At 47.4% G+C, this 17235-nt stretch overlaps 2 protein-coding genes across 4 annotated transcripts in view; both read left to right on the forward strand.

Annotated features, from left to right (window-relative positions):
* The window catches only part of ERN2 (endoplasmic reticulum to nucleus signaling 2), a 269302-nt gene that overhangs the window by 61145 nt on the left and 190922 nt on the right, over positions 1 to 17235 (forward strand). The window lies entirely within an intron of this gene.
* PALB2 (partner and localizer of BRCA2) lies at positions 22 to 15333 on the forward strand. Of its 3 annotated transcripts, none has more exons than XM_083413234.1 (13): positions 22 to 460; positions 1806 to 1865; positions 2364 to 2463; positions 3769 to 5442; positions 6267 to 7015; positions 8502 to 8576; positions 9541 to 9702; positions 9994 to 10079; positions 11252 to 11413; positions 11577 to 11693; positions 12957 to 13044; positions 13664 to 13812; positions 14637 to 15333. In XM_083413234.1, the coding sequence occupies exons 1-13, from the start codon at positions 278 to 280 to the stop codon at positions 14869 to 14871; spliced, it is 3840 nt and encodes a 1279-aa protein (XP_083269360.1). In that variant the 5' UTR covers positions 22 to 277; the 3' UTR covers positions 14872 to 15333. The 3 variants fall into 3 exon arrangements, 2 of the variants coding, with proteins under 2 accessions (XP_083269360.1, XP_083269361.1); XR_014504878.1 differs by having other exon boundaries at positions 243 to 460; positions 9994 to 10241; positions 11065 to 11413; XM_083413235.1 differs by lacking the exon at positions 22 to 460 and adding an exon at positions 761 to 784.

Raw genomic sequence — 17235 nt, forward strand, 5'->3', positions numbered from 1 at the left:
TGCCAGCCAATGACTGAAGACGAAAGTGACGTGAATACGTTTACTTCCGGTTTCTGTTTGAAACAAGGCGACTCCACCCTCCCTTGCCTTATTCTCCACGGTGCCCTGTCTTATTTCAACATTCGGCTCTGACTAGACATCCCTTTGTTGGGCACGCTCTGGTGTCGCAGCTGCGGAGAATAAAGCGCAATATTAAGTGGGTGGGTGATAGCGACGCGGGAGGGGGAACGAGCCGCTCTACCTTCCGTCTCTATGGCGCTAGCTCCCGTTTCTTGACATGGCGCATGCGCAGAGACATTCCCTCGCTCCAGGCGAATCTTTCGTTTCCATGGACGCCGTTTCGCTGGTTCAGCTACTGCGCAGGCGCAGCTGGCGCGAGGTGCGTGGCGCGCAGAGAGCGGGAAATATGGAGCCTCCGCGGGGCCACTTCCCGGCCCTCAACGCGCAGGAGAAGGCCCAGGTGGGCGCCAGGCGAGAGGGGCCGCGAGGGAGGGGCTTTGGCCAGAGGAGGAAAGGGCGGGAGGGTCTCTTGAAGAGAGGGGCTTTGGCCTGGGAGCTGGGGAAGGAAGGCCCGCCCAGGCCCGCCCCTCTCCTCTTTTTCTGTGGTTGAGATTTCAGGAGGCGGGACAGGGGAGAAGGCCCTCACTCTGAGGTATAGAGCATGTGCTTTGCACGCAGAAGGCCCCATGAGTGGGATTTCCAGATAGGGCTGGGAACCTTGGAGAGTTGCTGCCAGTCGGTGTAGACAGTACGGGCTAGATGGACTCCAATAATCTGACTTTGTGTAAGGCAGTTTCCTATGTCCTTGCTTAAACCTGCTGTTTATTTAGAACCATGTGGACTGGATTCTTCCTCAACCTTGGGTCCCTAGATGTTGCTGGGCTTTCACTCTCCCATCATTCCTAGCCAGCATGGCGAGGGGTCAGATATGATGGGAGTTGTAGTTCAAGAACATCGGGAGACCCAAGGTTGAGAAAGATCATGGCTTGGAAGAACATTCTCACTCCAGTTTGCATACAAAAAAAGCGCATGTTTTTAGTCCCCACTTCAGGTGGGAGTCAGAAAGACCTTTGCTTGAAACCCTGGAGAGCCACTGCCAGTGTTGGCAATACTGAGCTAGATGGAATCTTACTTTGTAGGGAAGGAATATAAACACTTGCTTTGCACACACAAACTCCCAGGTTCAGTTCCCATCAGCATCTCCAGGTGGGAGTAAGAAAGACCCCGTCTGAAACCCTGGAGAGCCACTGGCCCATATATAGGTCCATAACTTAGCAGTAGAGCAACTGCTTGGCATGCAGCTGGTCCCAGATTCCACCTTCAGCATCTCCAGGTTGAGCTGCCCTTACCTGAGACCCTGGAGAGCCATAGCCATTCAGTGTAGAGACACTACTGAGCTGGATACAGCAGTTATCTCACTCACTATAGGGCAATTTCCTATGTACTCCTTTTGGGGATCTGTTTAAACCAGCCTCCCCCAACTTTGTGCCCTCCAGATGTTAGGCCTATAACCCCTATCAGCCCCAACATCATATAGCTGTGTTGGCTGGGGCAGTTGGGAGTTGCACCCCAAAATACCTGGAGGGCATTAGATTGAGGGAGGCCTGTTTATACTGTTGGGGATGCGGTTTTAAGTTACACAGAACCCTTCATTTTGAGTACATTGTTTTGGTGTGCATTCTTGTGTTCCTCCTTCCTCCAGCAAGACCGAGTGTTTGGCAACGCAGTTCATGTAGCTGCTGCCTTCCCAAACATTGCTTTAAAACAACTTGTGGTGACCACCTTGTAACATCTTTGTCTTCCAGCTGAAAGAAAAGTTGGCCTTATTGAAAAGAGAATACAGCAAAACATTCCACAGGTTACAGGTAAGTAAACAATAGTGCCTGCCAAGGACTTATAAGCAACTGATTTCTTCAGTTGGGGAAGATGTTTCATCACCTGAAGCCCTTTTCCATGTGCTTCCTCAAGAGATCCTGAGGGCAGCAACACAAGAGCAGGTCTTTTCTGCAGTGGCCCCTCGCTTGTGGAATGTGCTCCCTGGGGAGGCTCACCTGACTCCTTACTTACATATCTTTAGGTGCCAGGCAAAAAACATCCCTCTTCTTCCAGGCCTTGGTTAATTAAGCAATCTATGGCCTTTTAAACGGGGGGGGGGGGGAGGTGTTGTTTTGTTTGTTTCTATAGTGTGTATTTTTGTGTTTCTATGTTGTAACCCCTCCCCTGTGATCATCTCATGGAGAGCAATATAAACATTTAATAAATAACAACAACAACAACAACAACAACATTTTTGGCAGAAAATGGAAGCACATCTGATTAAGCACCAGTCTTTCCATTACCCTTGTTTTGTTTTGTTTTTGTAGCGTGCTGAAAGAGCTGAAAAGGTGAACAACTATGTCAAGAAAACGGTTGCAGAGAAAAACCTGTTGCTTATGCAAGAGGAAGCTGAAGGGGACCTTGCAGGTAAGCCTGGAAAGGCAGATCCATGGTTCTTTGGGTGTTTATCTGCCCTGATGAAGTCATTGCTTCATGGCTCTCACTCTTGTATTATAGGCTCACTCTACCTTTCCCAAAAGGCAGAGCACTTTTTGTAAGTATTGCACCCAATGCTGTGCTTGGGCAGGCCTCTTGGGCTGAGGACTAAGTGAGACCATTACAGGGAGATGCCATAAAACTTAAATTAAGTTTTCTTCTGTTGTTTCTGCTCCAAAACGTTGCATGTTGGGGTCTTGGATTCTGTTCACTTAGAATCCTGCACATTTTCTGTTTGGCTCTGTACAGATGAGGCCTGGTGTCCCAGTTCAGAACTAGCCCCTTACTCGGGGGTATTTGTGAGTGCTTATTTTCTAAAATGAGGGGAACTGGGACTAACGCCATCTTAAAAATTGTGCTGGGTGGACTGGAAGCCTTTGCTTTCTACTTGTGAGATCCATGGATAAGCCACGATGAACTGTGCAGGGGAGATGTGCTCCAGACATTTTCAGAGACACTTTTTATCACACGCTTCTAGGCTGAGATCAAACATTTGGAAGAACTGTAGTTCAGTGGCAAAGCATCTGCTTTGAATTCACCAGGTTCATGATTCAATCTCCAGGTAGGACTTGGAGAGACTCTCTGCCTGAAACCCTGTAGATCCATTGCCAGGAGTGTAGTCAGTAGGCAGATTGACCAATGGTCTGATGCAATATAATCCAGTTTATATTATACAGCTCTGATATTATACAGCTGTTCCTCTAGTTATACTGCTTTCTGTGTTCCCACATATTGCTAATCTGAAGAAAATACCATATGTATGTTTAACCAGAAGCGGTATTTTTGTATATAGTCGTACCTCTTCTTACGTATCCTCTGGATACGCAAACTTAGGGTTGCAAATGTGGCACGTGCACAGAAGGGCGCCTCCAGTTACGGACTTTTCGGGATATGGCCGGGCCTCTGGAACGGATCCCATCTGTAACCGGAGGTACCACTGTACAAGGACTGTGAGCTCAGTTCTAGCACTCAGAAGAAATTCCTCAGCACTCAATTATTTAATTCTAAGTGGTTTTTGTACCTGACTCTGTTTAATAAATCTCTAGGTTTAATTTAAAAAAAAAAAAGGAAAGTAGATTTGTCAAGCCTGAACTCTGCTCTCCACTCTTTAGGAAGTGAAACAGTCTTACGCTAAACTGCCTTTGTAGTTTTCAACTTTTTTGATTAAAATGTGTTTCGTTTTGCTGTGCTGTGTTCTTCCTTGATGGGAGAGTGCTGTTATTCTTTCCTTCACAGATGGTGGCTGTTCAAAGAAGAGCACTGCAAAAGCTGCCTCAGTCACCTTCAAGCCTGAGGCCTTCAACCAAGAAGACAGCTTGCTAGGAAACTTGAGTTCTTCGTGTAGCAACCAGGACCACAAAAGGGTTCTTTTTAGTCCTGTTCTTAAGAAAAAGCAGAATAGTTTGTCAAGAAGTAGAACCAAAGTGCAACAGAGAGCATCTTTGGCTTTGGAGGAGAAAGAAGAATCTACATGGGATGCACCTCTGAGAAATGTGGTACCCCAGCCAGAGAGCTCCCAGGGCTCCAGGTCACCAGTTTTCAACAGAAGTGACAGTTTATGGATGGACCATAGCATCCCAGTGGCCTCTTCAGGGAACACAGCCGAAGAAGGAAGAGGCAGCAATGTTTCTCCTGTGTTGCTGCATCTGGATTGTTTACAGGAAACATCTGGGCAAACCACCTTTCTTCATAATCTGTCGCGTGAAAGCCAGGAGTCTTCACCTGAGCATCTTTGTGAGGAAGGCCTGTTTGATAGCTCTGGAGGTCCAGTTGTCAAGAATATTGTGTCACCTGCAGACATGCAGAATGAATCTCCACAGATGGAGGAGGAGGCAGACCGGTTTGCAGGCTTAGCTGTGACCACTGAGGCTCCCTCTCATACACATAGAGATGGAATGCAGCAAGAAGGCAGCCGATGCCAGGAACCTCAGAAATTGGAGCTCAGCGGCAGTGACGCTCCCACCAGCAAGCCCAGTGGAAAGGGTTTAGGGGATCAGCTTGAAGAAACTGGATCTCCCCTCCTGGATAGGGCTCCAGCCACACCTGCTAAGGATGTGCTGAGCTCTTGCACAGTAGTTGAGGGGCTCCTGTTTCCTGTTGAGTATTACATAAGGACAACACGGCGAATGTCCAGTCAACAGAGGGAGGTGAACTTGGCGGCCGTCATTCAAACCCAGCTGGGCAAAAGTAGGAAAGGACAGAGAATTGTGTGCAAGGAGAAGAGCACAGATCCAGCCTTGTCGTCCTCCCAAGGGCAGACAGAAAGTGGTGAGGAGAGGGAGGCTGTTCCTTTCCCATTTCCCGATTCTGGTGCCAGCCCTGGCGCTTCTCCTCTTCAGTCTCTTTCTAATGAGAGCGCATCTTCCAGTGCGGATCCAGTACAGAGTGAAGGCCTAGTGCAGCCCAGAAGAAAGAGAAGGCTGAGAGGGAGGTCTAATCACAAGGCCATGTCCTGCACAGCGGAGGACCCAGCAGAGAATGTGGAGCTGACAATTCACAAGGTTGAGAGTTCTCTTGTGCCAAGTGAAGCTCAGGGAAGGAAGGAAAACCACCATGGAAGAGACAAAGCCACAGTGCTTTACATTACAGCTGGTGGCAGCGCGGAATCCAAGCAGAGTGGCAGAAAATGGCCGGCAGAGTCCGCAGTTTCTGCTTCCACACACCCTGAGACTGAGTTAGAGACTGTCCATGTCTCACAGGTGGTGAACTCAAAGGCCAGTGTTCCCTCCAGCTTCATGGGAAGCCTGGAAGAAAATGACAAGACACGTTGTCCTGACAGTGGGTCTCCTGAGCAGGCTGGGAATCGGAACAACGCTGGGGTCAATCTGGCACAAGTGGATAGAGACCCCTTGCCTCACTTTGCACCCCAAGTTGCCTCTGTGAAATGCAAGCGGAGGGGAGCATCCCGAGGTATGTGCCCCCTGGACCCAGAGCTTGTTCAGCTTTATCACCCAGGGGCAGCTTGGGGAGGGGGCTCCTACTTGGTCCCTTTAGAGCAAGGGTCGCCAATGCAGTATTTGTGGGCACCACAGTGCACACCAATTTCTCCAACGGCTCTCATGAAAGGCCTCAGTAAATATCCCCTCGGGAATATTTTGCTCATTTGCTGTGTAGACTGGCTTGGCTTCTTCAGTGGAAACCCCTCCCCATGAGGCAAGTTGAGGAAGCTCCCTTAGGTGGCATATTTTCATGAGGGTGGGTGGGCTGACCTGCAGGATCTCCTTCGGAAGTTTTTTGTGACTGGTCCCTTTGAAGTGAGTTGGAGGTGCTGTGCAGCTGGCACACAATAGGAGCTCCCTGATTGATTGATTGATTGATTGATTGTGCCCCATACTAATTGGGGATGGGGAGGGCTTTTGGATTTCTAGCTTGATCACTATATGCCCATTTTACAGGCCTCTTGGTGGCCTTTGATATTTCCCCATTTTGGGGGGGCCTTATTGAGCTGGGGGATGGGGGCAGAGGACAAGGCTTTTCAAAATGTACCTGGAAGCACACAGGTCCTTTGCATCTGTCCATTTCTTCCAGGGGGATCCTGAGATGCAGGGGAGTTCACAGCTTAGAGCATCTGGGTGGTTCAGCACAGGACAACTGAGAGCATGTTTCGAACCAACAGGTCTCCTGCTGCTAATTTGAAGCAGAGTGGCTTTAAAGATCCCAGGAGCCCTTCTAGAGTAAGATCCTCATGACTGCAGCGAATGACAGGCTAAGCTGTTTCTCTTTTGTGATTGCAGGTAGAAGGAGGGCCAGCCTACCTGTGGAATCTCAGGATCCTACCTCACTTTACCTCTTTGGGACAGGTTTCCCCAAATTGTCCCTTCCTTTTCACGGCAAGAGAAGTAAGATGTCCAGTCTTGAATGGCTGCCCTGTAACTTAGATCTCCAAGAATTCCACCTACCTGAAGATGAATTTGGGCTCCTTAAACTGGAAAAGCTCAAAGCCTGTGCTGTAAATCCGCCAGAGACTTTTGACACTGGCCAATCAGCCAAGTGCCTCCAGGACACTAGTGGGGCTGGCACTGAGCAAGATTCAGCACTAGGAGAGAATCCCATTTCCCTGGAGAAAGAACCACCCTTTCCAGTGGGCTCCCCTCGGAAAGCTCTTCCATCAACTGAGTTGTTCCTCTCTCTAGCCCTGGAGGGTGTCCCAGAATCCCAGCTGCCTACTCCAGTTTTCCCCCGTCTGGGGGCAACCCCAGCCTCCCAGGCCTTGCCAGGCACACCTGGCACATCTGCTTTGCAAGCTCATGCCAGCCCTGAGCCAGGGGACTCTGCAGGTATTTCTGCCTTGCCCAGGAGCAGGCAAGAGGAAGAAGAGGGAGGTGGTGAAAGGATGCCCTCATGGTCACAAGGCCAAAGGGAAAAGAGCTGGAAGCCTGATGAGGACGTGGCCAGCTTTGAAGAAAGGCTGCTATCAGCTGGCGAGTCTGTTGAGTGTTACAAGGAATCCCCCAAACAGGAAGAAAGAGCAGAGGAGCCTATGGTTGGTTGGTTTATTCATACAATTTCTGTGCTGTTTTCCAAACAGTGTACAAACAAAAATCAACAAGAGCAGAGCATCATATTTACAGCACAAGTTATATAATTAAGAGTTTTCAATAAAACAAAAGAGCAGCTAAAAATGCAGCTGAACATTATTACTCACTCCACCCACATTCTGCTGTAATTATCAATCAGTGCTCGCACACTCTTGCTGGGTAGTACCAACTGCTCTCTGCTTTCGGTCATAATTGTAGAGGTCTCTGGGATTCCCAAGGAGAAAGCAGAGGCGTTTCTGTCAGAGCTGCAGGCTTGACCTTCCAGGAACTGCAGTTATTATCAAAACTCGCTCCCTTGTGTACCTCTTTCTTTCCTTTCTCTTGGCTGCCTCCAGAACTCCATGACACTCTCTGTTCTTTGGCCCTGCCTAAGTTTCCCACAGCCTCTCTACGTCTTTGCCTTTCTTTGCTTTTATGTCTTGCCTGTTTCTCCCTCCCTTCATCCCTCAGTCTCTGCCCATTCCTCAGGTTCTTGTCGCCTACTGTGCCCCCTTTCTTTGGTCACCACCTGGAGTTCACTTGGGTCCCCTTAGCTACCCATCCCTCAACATTCCTGCCTACTCAGCCGGTTTCTGCCAACACTAGTCATTCAGCTCTGTGTGAGAGTCCCCCCACCTTTCCCAGCCAGATCAACTTTTCTTTCACAGAAGCTGCATCAATTGCCAGGGTACTGTGGCTGAAACCTTATCCCTGAGCAGGTAGAATGTTCATGAGCATTCCAAGACCATTCCCAGCAAGGGGCAAGTCACTGTTGGTTTTTAGCCTATTAGGTACGGAATGCCCTTGCGTCCAAAAGAAGGCAGCCTAGTTCAAGCTTCTGCCCTTAGGCAGTATCTTTCATGCATAAATCCTTGGTACAGATGTATAGCCTACCTTGAGTGGGAGACTTCTGTCGTTCCACATGCTGCTGAACTGCATCTCCCAACAGCCCCTTTAGGCATGATGGTAGTTGCAGATCAACAAAATTTGGAGCACCAAAGGTTCCCAACCCCATACAAGGGGTTGGAATATTGAGAGTTCATGTTTCACCTTTACTTCCAGGAATCTTGATTTGGGACAACTGTGCTTGAGCCAAGCTTAGGTACCCTTGTCTGTCCAAAATCACATTTCTGCAGATATAATAATAATAATATATTTTATTTATATCCCGCTCTCCCTGGCTGGAACCAGGCTCAGGGCAGCTAACATCAAAATATATGATACATTAAAACATTACACTTACAGTTTTGGCAACTCAGTACACCCCAATTAAATAAAACCAAAGAAATCTAGCCAAACATCAAGTACCTATCTGACTAATTAACAATTATTGCATTGCTTATCAATCTACTATTAGCATTCCAGGTGCCTGGTGCTTAAGAGGCAGGTGGGAACTCTGCTGCCCGGAAGCCATATGGTTCTTCATTTTATTACCTTGATGTTTTATCGCAGAACAAAGTGGCCGTAGAAGACCCAGTGGAGGACAGCCAGAGAAAAGGGAGCTTGCAGATGACCTCAAAACTAAAGGTTAAAGAAGAAAACCATGTCACTTTTTTAAAAAGTGCTTTATTGATGTAAAAGCATGTCTGCACTTTTTTTTAAAAAAATGCCTTGTTCCGATTCTACCTACTTCTGGACACAGATGTGTCCTTTTCCCCCTGGAGGTTGGGCCCTGCATGGACAATGTTATTCAGGCTTGCTAGCACTGATTCACACTTTTGTTTATATTTCCTTTTATATGCTTTTATTCTGTTTTATTGGTTTGGGTTTTTCATTATAATGGAGATTGTATTTATATTGTACATAGCTTGCACTGCTTAGGGGTTAAAAAAATTAAGCGGCTCAGAAATGGTTATGAATAGGTAACAAAATATTGTAGTGGTGCAGATAGCCACTTGCCTGTGGAGTGAGAGGAGTGGCACGGTGACCCCCACCCTCTTGGGTGCTCTCCTTTCTCTTGCATCCTCCCATCACACTCTCCTTTCTCAGGACAGGCCTCCAGGATAGTGCCAAGAATGCTGCTTTTTTTTTTTTTTTGCGTGTGTGTGTGCGGAGGACAGAAGTATTGTGGTTGGGTGCCCATGTGTGCTCTCCCTCTCAGTCTCAAGAGGTGGGGAGGACGCAGAAGGGCAGGATTAGTCGGGTTCAAGTATGTGCAAGTACTTGACGTCGTCAGGGCGTCTGGCATGAACAGGGGAAAGGCCTTTAGAAGTGAAGCACTGGGAGACCACATCTGGTCCATATTGGGAGGAAGGCCTGGATGTGCAGGTGCTTTCCTGGCAAGCTTGAGCCTCGGCCCCTTTATTGAGCTAGCCACTGGTCTGGTGCCTGCACGTGTCCAGTAAGCTGCTTTTCCCTGTGTAGGGGAGCACCAACCCACTGCTTCTGCTGCTGCTGGAAGCTCTTTGTGGCACATGATTTGCGAGCGCTGGCAATGTTTCCCTCCCGCCCACCTTCCCCCTATTGATTCTTTCTCTCTCGTTTTGTACAGAGCTGCTCTGGCTCATGCTCAGTGGACGTGGGCACCGTGTGGTGGGAGGCCGCTGACTTCACAGCACTGTGTGTTGTGACAGCTTGTGAGGCTTCCGTTTCCCTCTGGAGGCATCTGGAGACCGGCCACTGGGGCTCTGTGCACACCTGGCACTTTACAAAGGTTAGAAAGAAGGGGTCTTTGCTCCTGCTGAAATAGAATATGTGTGGTCTGCCCCATGGTGGCTATCATAGCACCAACAATTTGCTGCAGTTGCCCTTGAGTAACTTCTGGAAACAAAAACTGGCTCTGGGCTGCTTCTCATTGGAGCATCTGGTTGGCCCTTGGGAGAGCAGCATGCTGGACTAGATGTGTCCTCTTTGGCCTCTTCCAGCAGCCAGGCTCTTCTTGTACTGGAAGGTGGAGCATGGATGAGGAGGAAGAGAGTTGATTCCTGTTACTCTGATTCCCCAGGTTCCGGTCATTCAGATTGTCCCTCTTCCAGGTGTCCAGAGCCTTGTGTGTGTTGCATTGGGAGGACTGGAGATTTCAGAGATCAGGTGAGTTGTGCCTGTTTTCAGAGATCCAAAATGTGTGTTCCTCCGAAACATAATCATTGTGCACCTTAAGTGTTACTTTAAAAATGCTTTTTGGGCTCTGAGTAGAGGCCGGCTCTACTGCTGTGGCCTTGAGGAAGGAACCTCGACAGTTAAGTCTTTGCGGTTATTTCTGAATGCTGCTGCAGAGAAGTGAGATTGACCCTCTTATAACATGATGCTCTGCTCTTTGGGTATTAATAACTCATCCAATTGTACTTCTGTTAGGCCGGCTGATATGTCACAAAATAGTGTGCAGACTCTCAAGCGCACCTCGTTTGTGTCTCTCCCCCTACCCCACTTTGCATTGCTTGCCATCTAGCCTGATGGAGATCTCCTAGAAGTTATGTCTACCAACTAGAATAGCTTTAAAAGAGTAGGATAAGGCCATGAATGGCTACTAGTCATGATGGCTATGTTCTACCTCCACTTTCAGAGGAAGCATCCTCTGAATACAAGTTGTTTGGAATCACAAGCGAGGAGAGGGCTGCAGTTGCACTCAGGTTCCCCTTGTGGACTTCCCAGAAGCATCTGGTTGGCCTCTATGATGCTGGACAAGATGGGCCTTTGGTATTTGGTCTGATTCAGCAGGGCCTTTTTTATGTTGTTAGTTTTGGAGAACTCAAAAGCTTGCACAGTATTTCGCGACATTTCAGCTGGCTTAATGAAGGTATTGCTCTAATACGGATTTTGCAATGCTTCTTACAGACCAGTACAGTTACCTTTTACCTTTTCAGCAAGCGGTGCTACAGGCTACTGTGTTATCACAGTTATGCATAGAAAAAGACACAGGAAACCTCCCATCAATGACCTCGTGGCCTTTGGGAGAAGCAGAAATACAGAATTTCCTTGCAGTGCTCTCTAAAAGAGCTGAACATAGCAGACCCTTTTTGTAGTGAACATAAATACACCCAAAACTCAGAAGTTCACAATACATACTGTAAGACAGAGGCAAGGAATTATGAGGACTGCCTTGTCAAATAACCCTGTTTTTCTTGCACGGTAGCACAGAGATGTTACCAATACACTAAGGTTCTCAGCATACGTGCCTGAAGTAAGTGCCGTTGACATAAGGGAGGGATTACAACCATGCTTGGAACCGGGGCCAAAAGCTACCATGTCACCTTTTCTTCTAGGTTCTTGTTTTATTCTTCTGAAGATGGCTGTGTTAAGCAACCCCTCGTCAAAACTGGAAACATAAATGCTGTTCTTGGACTAAAGAATAGGAGGCTGGTCAGTAGTTGTGGGTCACTCCAAGACCAAGAAGTGGAAGTCCTCTCTTTCTCTGAGACAGGAAGGTGAGAAGGGGCGGCAGCAGCAGTGGGAAAGGAAAGTTGGTGTTGGGGGTCCACTGATCTCCTGGAGCAGCAATGAAGACAAAAGGTGTTTTGCTGTCTTTGAGGCTTCTTCTACTTCTTTCAGCTTGGTTTCAACATCCCTGGGGCTTTCTTTTGTTTCTAGGAGTAAAGAGAGGCAGGCTTTGATGCCTCCTGAAGAGACTGTTTTGGCTTTTGCTGAAGTGGATGGGATGGAGGAGGCTTTAATTGCCTTGACTACCACAGATTGCTTGGTAGTCTGGTAAGCATCTGTATGGAGTTTACTTGCACCACTGCCAGGACAAAGTTTTTCTTTAAATCTAAAAACTTACAAGTGTCCTAAATTAATGAGACTCTGATGTTTGACTTATATTTCATAAGGAAACCAGAAAAAGGTACACTGCAATTTTATAAACGTATATTCCACCCCCACTCACGTGGGAGGAAATATTTGTTTGTGGGGAGAGGAGACTAGTAAAGGACACTTTAAATATTTTTAAATGATTTTTTAAAAATTAAGATTTGGTAATTCAACAGCATGCGTTTGTCTTATATTTTTTAAATTTTGGGGTGGGTTGGAAACAGTATTTTTAACATGCTAATCTTAGCAAGCCCAGAAAGTCGTGATTGATAGTGGATTTCCTGTGGACAGTCCTGAGACCTGTGGGTATAGAGTGGTAAATTACTACTACTAATAATACAGTTGTACCTTGGTTTTTGAACAGCCTAGTTCTCAAATGTTTGGCTCCCAAACGATCGAAATCCAGAAGTGACTGAAACTCTCGGGTTTCAGACTGGGGAGTTTCTTCCAGCCCTACTTGGAGGGGCTAGAAATTGAACCCAAGACTTTCTGAATGCAAAACAGGTGCACTAGCACTGAGCTACAGGCCCTTCTTTGTAACTTGTCCCTCTCTCAGAGGCAGGGTTTTGTTTCCCAGGCTGCCTTCATGGCCATTTATCCCGAGGAGGGCCTGTTCAAGTGGTTTGGTGCAAGGACGCCAAAGAACGATGCCAAAAACAGCAGAATGGTCAGTTCTAGTGCTTTATTAAAGCAAGGTGTAAACTTACAACACAGCCTGAAGAGACCTGCTGCCTTTACAGACTCAGGGCAGATGCCGAAACAGCAAGCAGCCATCATGACTTGTCTGCAAGGTGCTACTATGTTAAGCAATACTTATACACAAAGCAAGCTACGCAAGCTGGCATCAGTAGCCCAGTTAACACCCCTGGCTTAGAGGCCCCTTCCCAGCTCGCATCCATCTCCTTGGATAAGGGAGTAGCTGACAGGCAGCCGGCGGGAGAAGTCTCTCCTCTCCTAACTGAATCAAAACAAAGGCTTCAAAGCAGATAAACATAGATGACCTCATTTTTGCAGCGACTAACAATTAGTCTTGGGGTTATCCTGACTATCAAGATGGTGTTTGCAGGCCTTCCAGAACATTTTCACTGTTTGATTCTACACACCACCTCCCCTTTTGCTGCACTCTGTACAGGAGCAGGTGACATTTGCTTTCTCCTTTTGCAGGAACTTGACAACTGGGCAGCTGCTGAGAAAGGTGCCCCTTGGTTCTTCCTACCCAGGATCTGTCTGCCACAAAGCCTATTCTGACTCGGTATGTCTCTTAAAGCAGGTTCTGCTCTGTGAAATACACAGTGCTGCAGTTTGGGCTGGGTCAAGGAGCAAGGCATCTTGGGGAAAAGGCTATCTGGGATTCAAGTTGCACCCTTGCACTTACTTCTCCCGTGCCCTCCCCTGGTGTTCTGGTCTTTGTGCTGCACTAGCTCCCTAGCTCTAGATACCACCAAGGTCCAACTTTGACCTTGAAGGCCCTAAATCCCTTTACTTCTGCATTCCTAGGAGCTTGCTTTCCCTCCTACATCCCATTGCAGTGTAAGGCCATCAGCAAAGTCTCTATCAATGTAGCCTTCTGTTCCCTCGGTTAAAATGTTTCTGGATTGGCATCTAAGAGCCAGACCAAAATGTTTCGCGATCTGAGATTTTAACAGAAGCTCTGCTTTCAGTCAGGTTTGCAGCAAGCTGCGTGCAGCTTTCAGACTGCAGCATGCCTTGAGTCTTAGAGGTGGGTTAGAAACAGAGTCACAGTCTTGTTAAGGGGGTACCACTTTCCTGAGCCCTGGATCTCCTCTCCCACAATTCCACCACCAGTCGCTGCTACTTTTGTTGCTTGCTGAATTGACATTTCTACTTGCTTTTCCTTCCTTGTGGATCAGGGCCTCCTGTTTGTAGTTCTGAGCCACCCGCATGCCAAGGAGAGCAACTCATGGGTGAACCCTGCCTTCCAGGTGGTTGTGCTCAACCCCAAGACAGCGAGGAGTGCCAGGCTGATGTCCTTATCCCTTCCCCTGGGAATCACAGGAAGGCAAGTTGTTGTTGTTTGCTGTTGTTGTTTCCACCCATAAAACCAGCAGTTAGAGCAGATTGCAGCCAAACTAGGGTATGGGGATCTGACTGCCCATTTAGTTCATTTCTTCCTACTCTGGCTGACAGCAGCTCCCAGGCTCTCTGGCAGAGGTTTCTCCCAGTCCTGCTACCTCTGATAAGGTTAACTGGGCGCAGCAAGGACCAGGGATGTCCTGTATTCAAGGCACATGCTTCCCCTCCTCCACTTTCTTTCCAGCCCAGTGGAGCTACATTCCTGTTGATGCTTCTGTAGCTCTAGGTCACTGGGAGGGCACTGCCTCCTTCCTGCCAGCCTCCTGTGTAAATCTGATTTTAAGCACTGGCGCTTCCTGGACTCTGGTGAAGGGAGCTGCTTCCTCTGCAGCTCTTCATGTCAGGAGTTCCTAATGAAGCCTCTGCTGGCGTGTGTCATGATGGGTTATCATTCAAGTGCAGACCACTTTCTGCCTGCCACCTTCTCTGCCCTTTGAACATCCTGGACCTCTTCCACAAACAGCTTTTTTTCCTGGTTGATGATGAGGATCATTAAAACATGCTGTAACTTCCACTTCTATTTAAGCAGGCTTTTTAAGGATCCAGATTTTACTGCACTGTTGTGATTTTAAGAAAACAGCCTTGTATAAAGTTGTAGAAAAATGTTAAATCTGTTTTTAATCGTGTGAGTCCTCTGTGTTTCTTGTTTTTATTTTGACTTTATGCTCTTGCATTTTAGTTCTACTTAAAAAAAAATTAAATAGTTATGTTATGGGGCAGCATTAATCTGGATATTGCTTTTGGCTCTAGGTACTTGGAGGGTGAAGTGAAGGGCGCTTCTGCAGCAGCTGTGCTAACATCTGGAACCATTGCTGTCTGGGATATATTTTGGGGGCAGTGCACGGCTCTGCTGCCCCCTAACTCTGAAGGGAGCTGGTCTCTCGCCAGGTGGTCTGTAACTGACACTTGTCTGCTGGCTGGGCAAAAGGACGGCAGTGTTTACATTTACAGTTACACAACAGCTTTGAGGGACTCGCTTGGTTAGATGAGTTAATTTGGACAAGATTTCCTGCACTTGAACATGTAAGGACTAGCAGATCCATTTCTCTGAAACGTTGAATGCTTTCAGGAATAACCCAATTTCAAAAGTGTTATGAAGTGGCCCTAGGAGAAAGTTATATTCTGTTTATTCTGGCATTGCCAGTATAGTTATGCCTGCTGGGGCCAATGGTAGTTTTATCCCAGAAGGCTGGTCTCAGGAATTGATAATAGACACGATCCACTTTGAACGTTTTCTCTGCATACCCCTATGGGCTTCCCAGGGCACAGCATTGTTCAAAATCTATTGTTCTTACTGTTCACCCTCTTGGGCAGGCTTTGAACTGTTAAAAACATTTTCTGGAGTGTCTTAAATGTAATATTAAAAATTCTTTTTCAAAAAATGTATAAAGTTTTCAAGGTGACGGGTTTGTTTCTAAACACTTATAAATTGCCTAAAATTTTCCAAGTGCTGTATGTGTATCATTGAAAGATAAGACAGTCCATTCACAATGGTAATAGACCCAATAGAAAAGGAAGAAGTAATAGACACAACAGAAAAGGAAAAGGGAATGGGGAGGGAAGAAGAAAGCAAGTGTTGGAGCAGCTAATCCTTTACTGTCCATTATGATGTCTCCCTCTCCATAATTATCCTCCTGGGCTGCAGAGAATGGTCTACAGATAGGTGGCATGAAAGTGGGATGGAGTACAGTGATACCTTGGTTCTCAAATTTAATCCATTCTGGGAGTCCGTTCGATTCCTGAAACAGTTCGAAAACCAAGGCATGGCTTCCGATTGGCTGCAGGAGCTTCCTGCACTCAATTGGAAGCCACAAAAGCCACGTCGGACGTTCAGCTTCCGAAAAACGTTTGCAAACCGGAACGCTCACTTCCAGATTTGCGGCATTCGGGAGCCGATTTGTTCGGAAGCCAAGCCATTTGACTACCAAGGTACCACTGTATTTGAGATTTCAGGCACACATCTTCAAATTTCTAAAGGACTGTCTCATGGAAGATGGAGCAAGTTTTCTCCTGCTCTGGAAGGTAGGACTCGAACCAATGGCTGCAAACTCCAAGAAAGGAGATTCCAACTAACCTTCAGGAAAAAACTTTCTGACAGTAAGAGCTGTTTGTTTGACAGTTTGGAACGGTCTCCTTTGGAAGGTTGTACACTGTCCTTCCTGGGAGGTTTTTAAGCAGAGGTTGGATGGCCATCTGTCATGGATGCTTTAGCTGAGTTTCCTGCATTGCAGGGGTTGGGCTAGATGACCTTTGGGTTCCTTCCAACTCTACAATTCTGCTTCTACGGGGGATCCCTGCCCTCCTCAGTACAAAGTAAGTAGAGAGGATCTGCGGTGCTGTACTGCACCTGACTGGTCCCTCCTGTTCCTTCCCTTCTACCCTCCTGCTGTCTGTCGTAGAATTAAAATTCTATTGACAGGAATGAGGCTTCCAGACCGTTACCCATAAAAAGAATGAGGTTTAGCATAATGCTAAATGTAATGATGAAAAAACGACTCCCTCTACAGTGAGAGTGGGGAAGCTTTGGCCCTCATGATGTTACTCCCATCAGTCCTAGTAAAAAAGGTAAAGGTAAAGGACCCTTGAATGGTTAAGTCCAGTCAAAGGTGACTATGGAGTGTAGCAGTCATCTTGCTTTCAGGCCAAGGGAACCGGCGTTTGTTCATAGACAGCTTTCTGACTAAACCACAAGCCAGAGTGCACGGAAACACCATTTACCTTCCCGCTGCAGCGGTATCGATCTACCTGCACTGGCATGCTTTCGAATTTATAGGTTGGCAGGAGCTGGGACAGAGCAATGGGATCTCACCCTGTCATGCAGATTGGAATCACCAACCTTATCGGCAAGCCCAAATTGGCCACCTGCGTCCCTTACCAGCCCTAGTAAGCATGGCCAATGACCAGGGATGTTGAGAGTTGTAGTTCAGCAGCCTCTGGAGTGCCAAAGGTTTCCCACACCTCTACAATGATCAGTGGGGGTGGGAGGCTTGTGTGTGTGTGTGTGTGCGTGCGCGCGCACATGCACACATGCACTACACAGCTACACCCTCTGCAGGCATGTGTTCCCCAAAAGGGTTTCATCCTGTCCATGTGCCCTGCAGGCTGGCTTTGTTAACTGGTGGCAGGGTTTCAGGTAGGAGTCTTTCCTAGGTCTTCCTGGAGATGCCAGCCACATAACATGCCGAAAGGCCTAGATTCAAAGTGGGCAAAGATTGTAGTCCCTGTTGTTCTGAATAAAAGGCTGGTTTTAATGGCAACCTTGTAATCTATTTTTATGGAGTCAGACCTCTTGGCTCATCTAGCTCCATATTGTCTGCCCCTGCTGGCAGTAGTTCACCAGAAAAATATC

The sequence above is a fragment of the Podarcis tiliguerta genome (genome assembly GCF_965153285.1).
Source record: "Podarcis tiliguerta genome assembly, chromosome: 14".
NCBI classification, from domain to species: domain Eukaryota; kingdom Metazoa; phylum Chordata; class Lepidosauria; order Squamata; family Lacertidae; genus Podarcis; species Podarcis tiliguerta.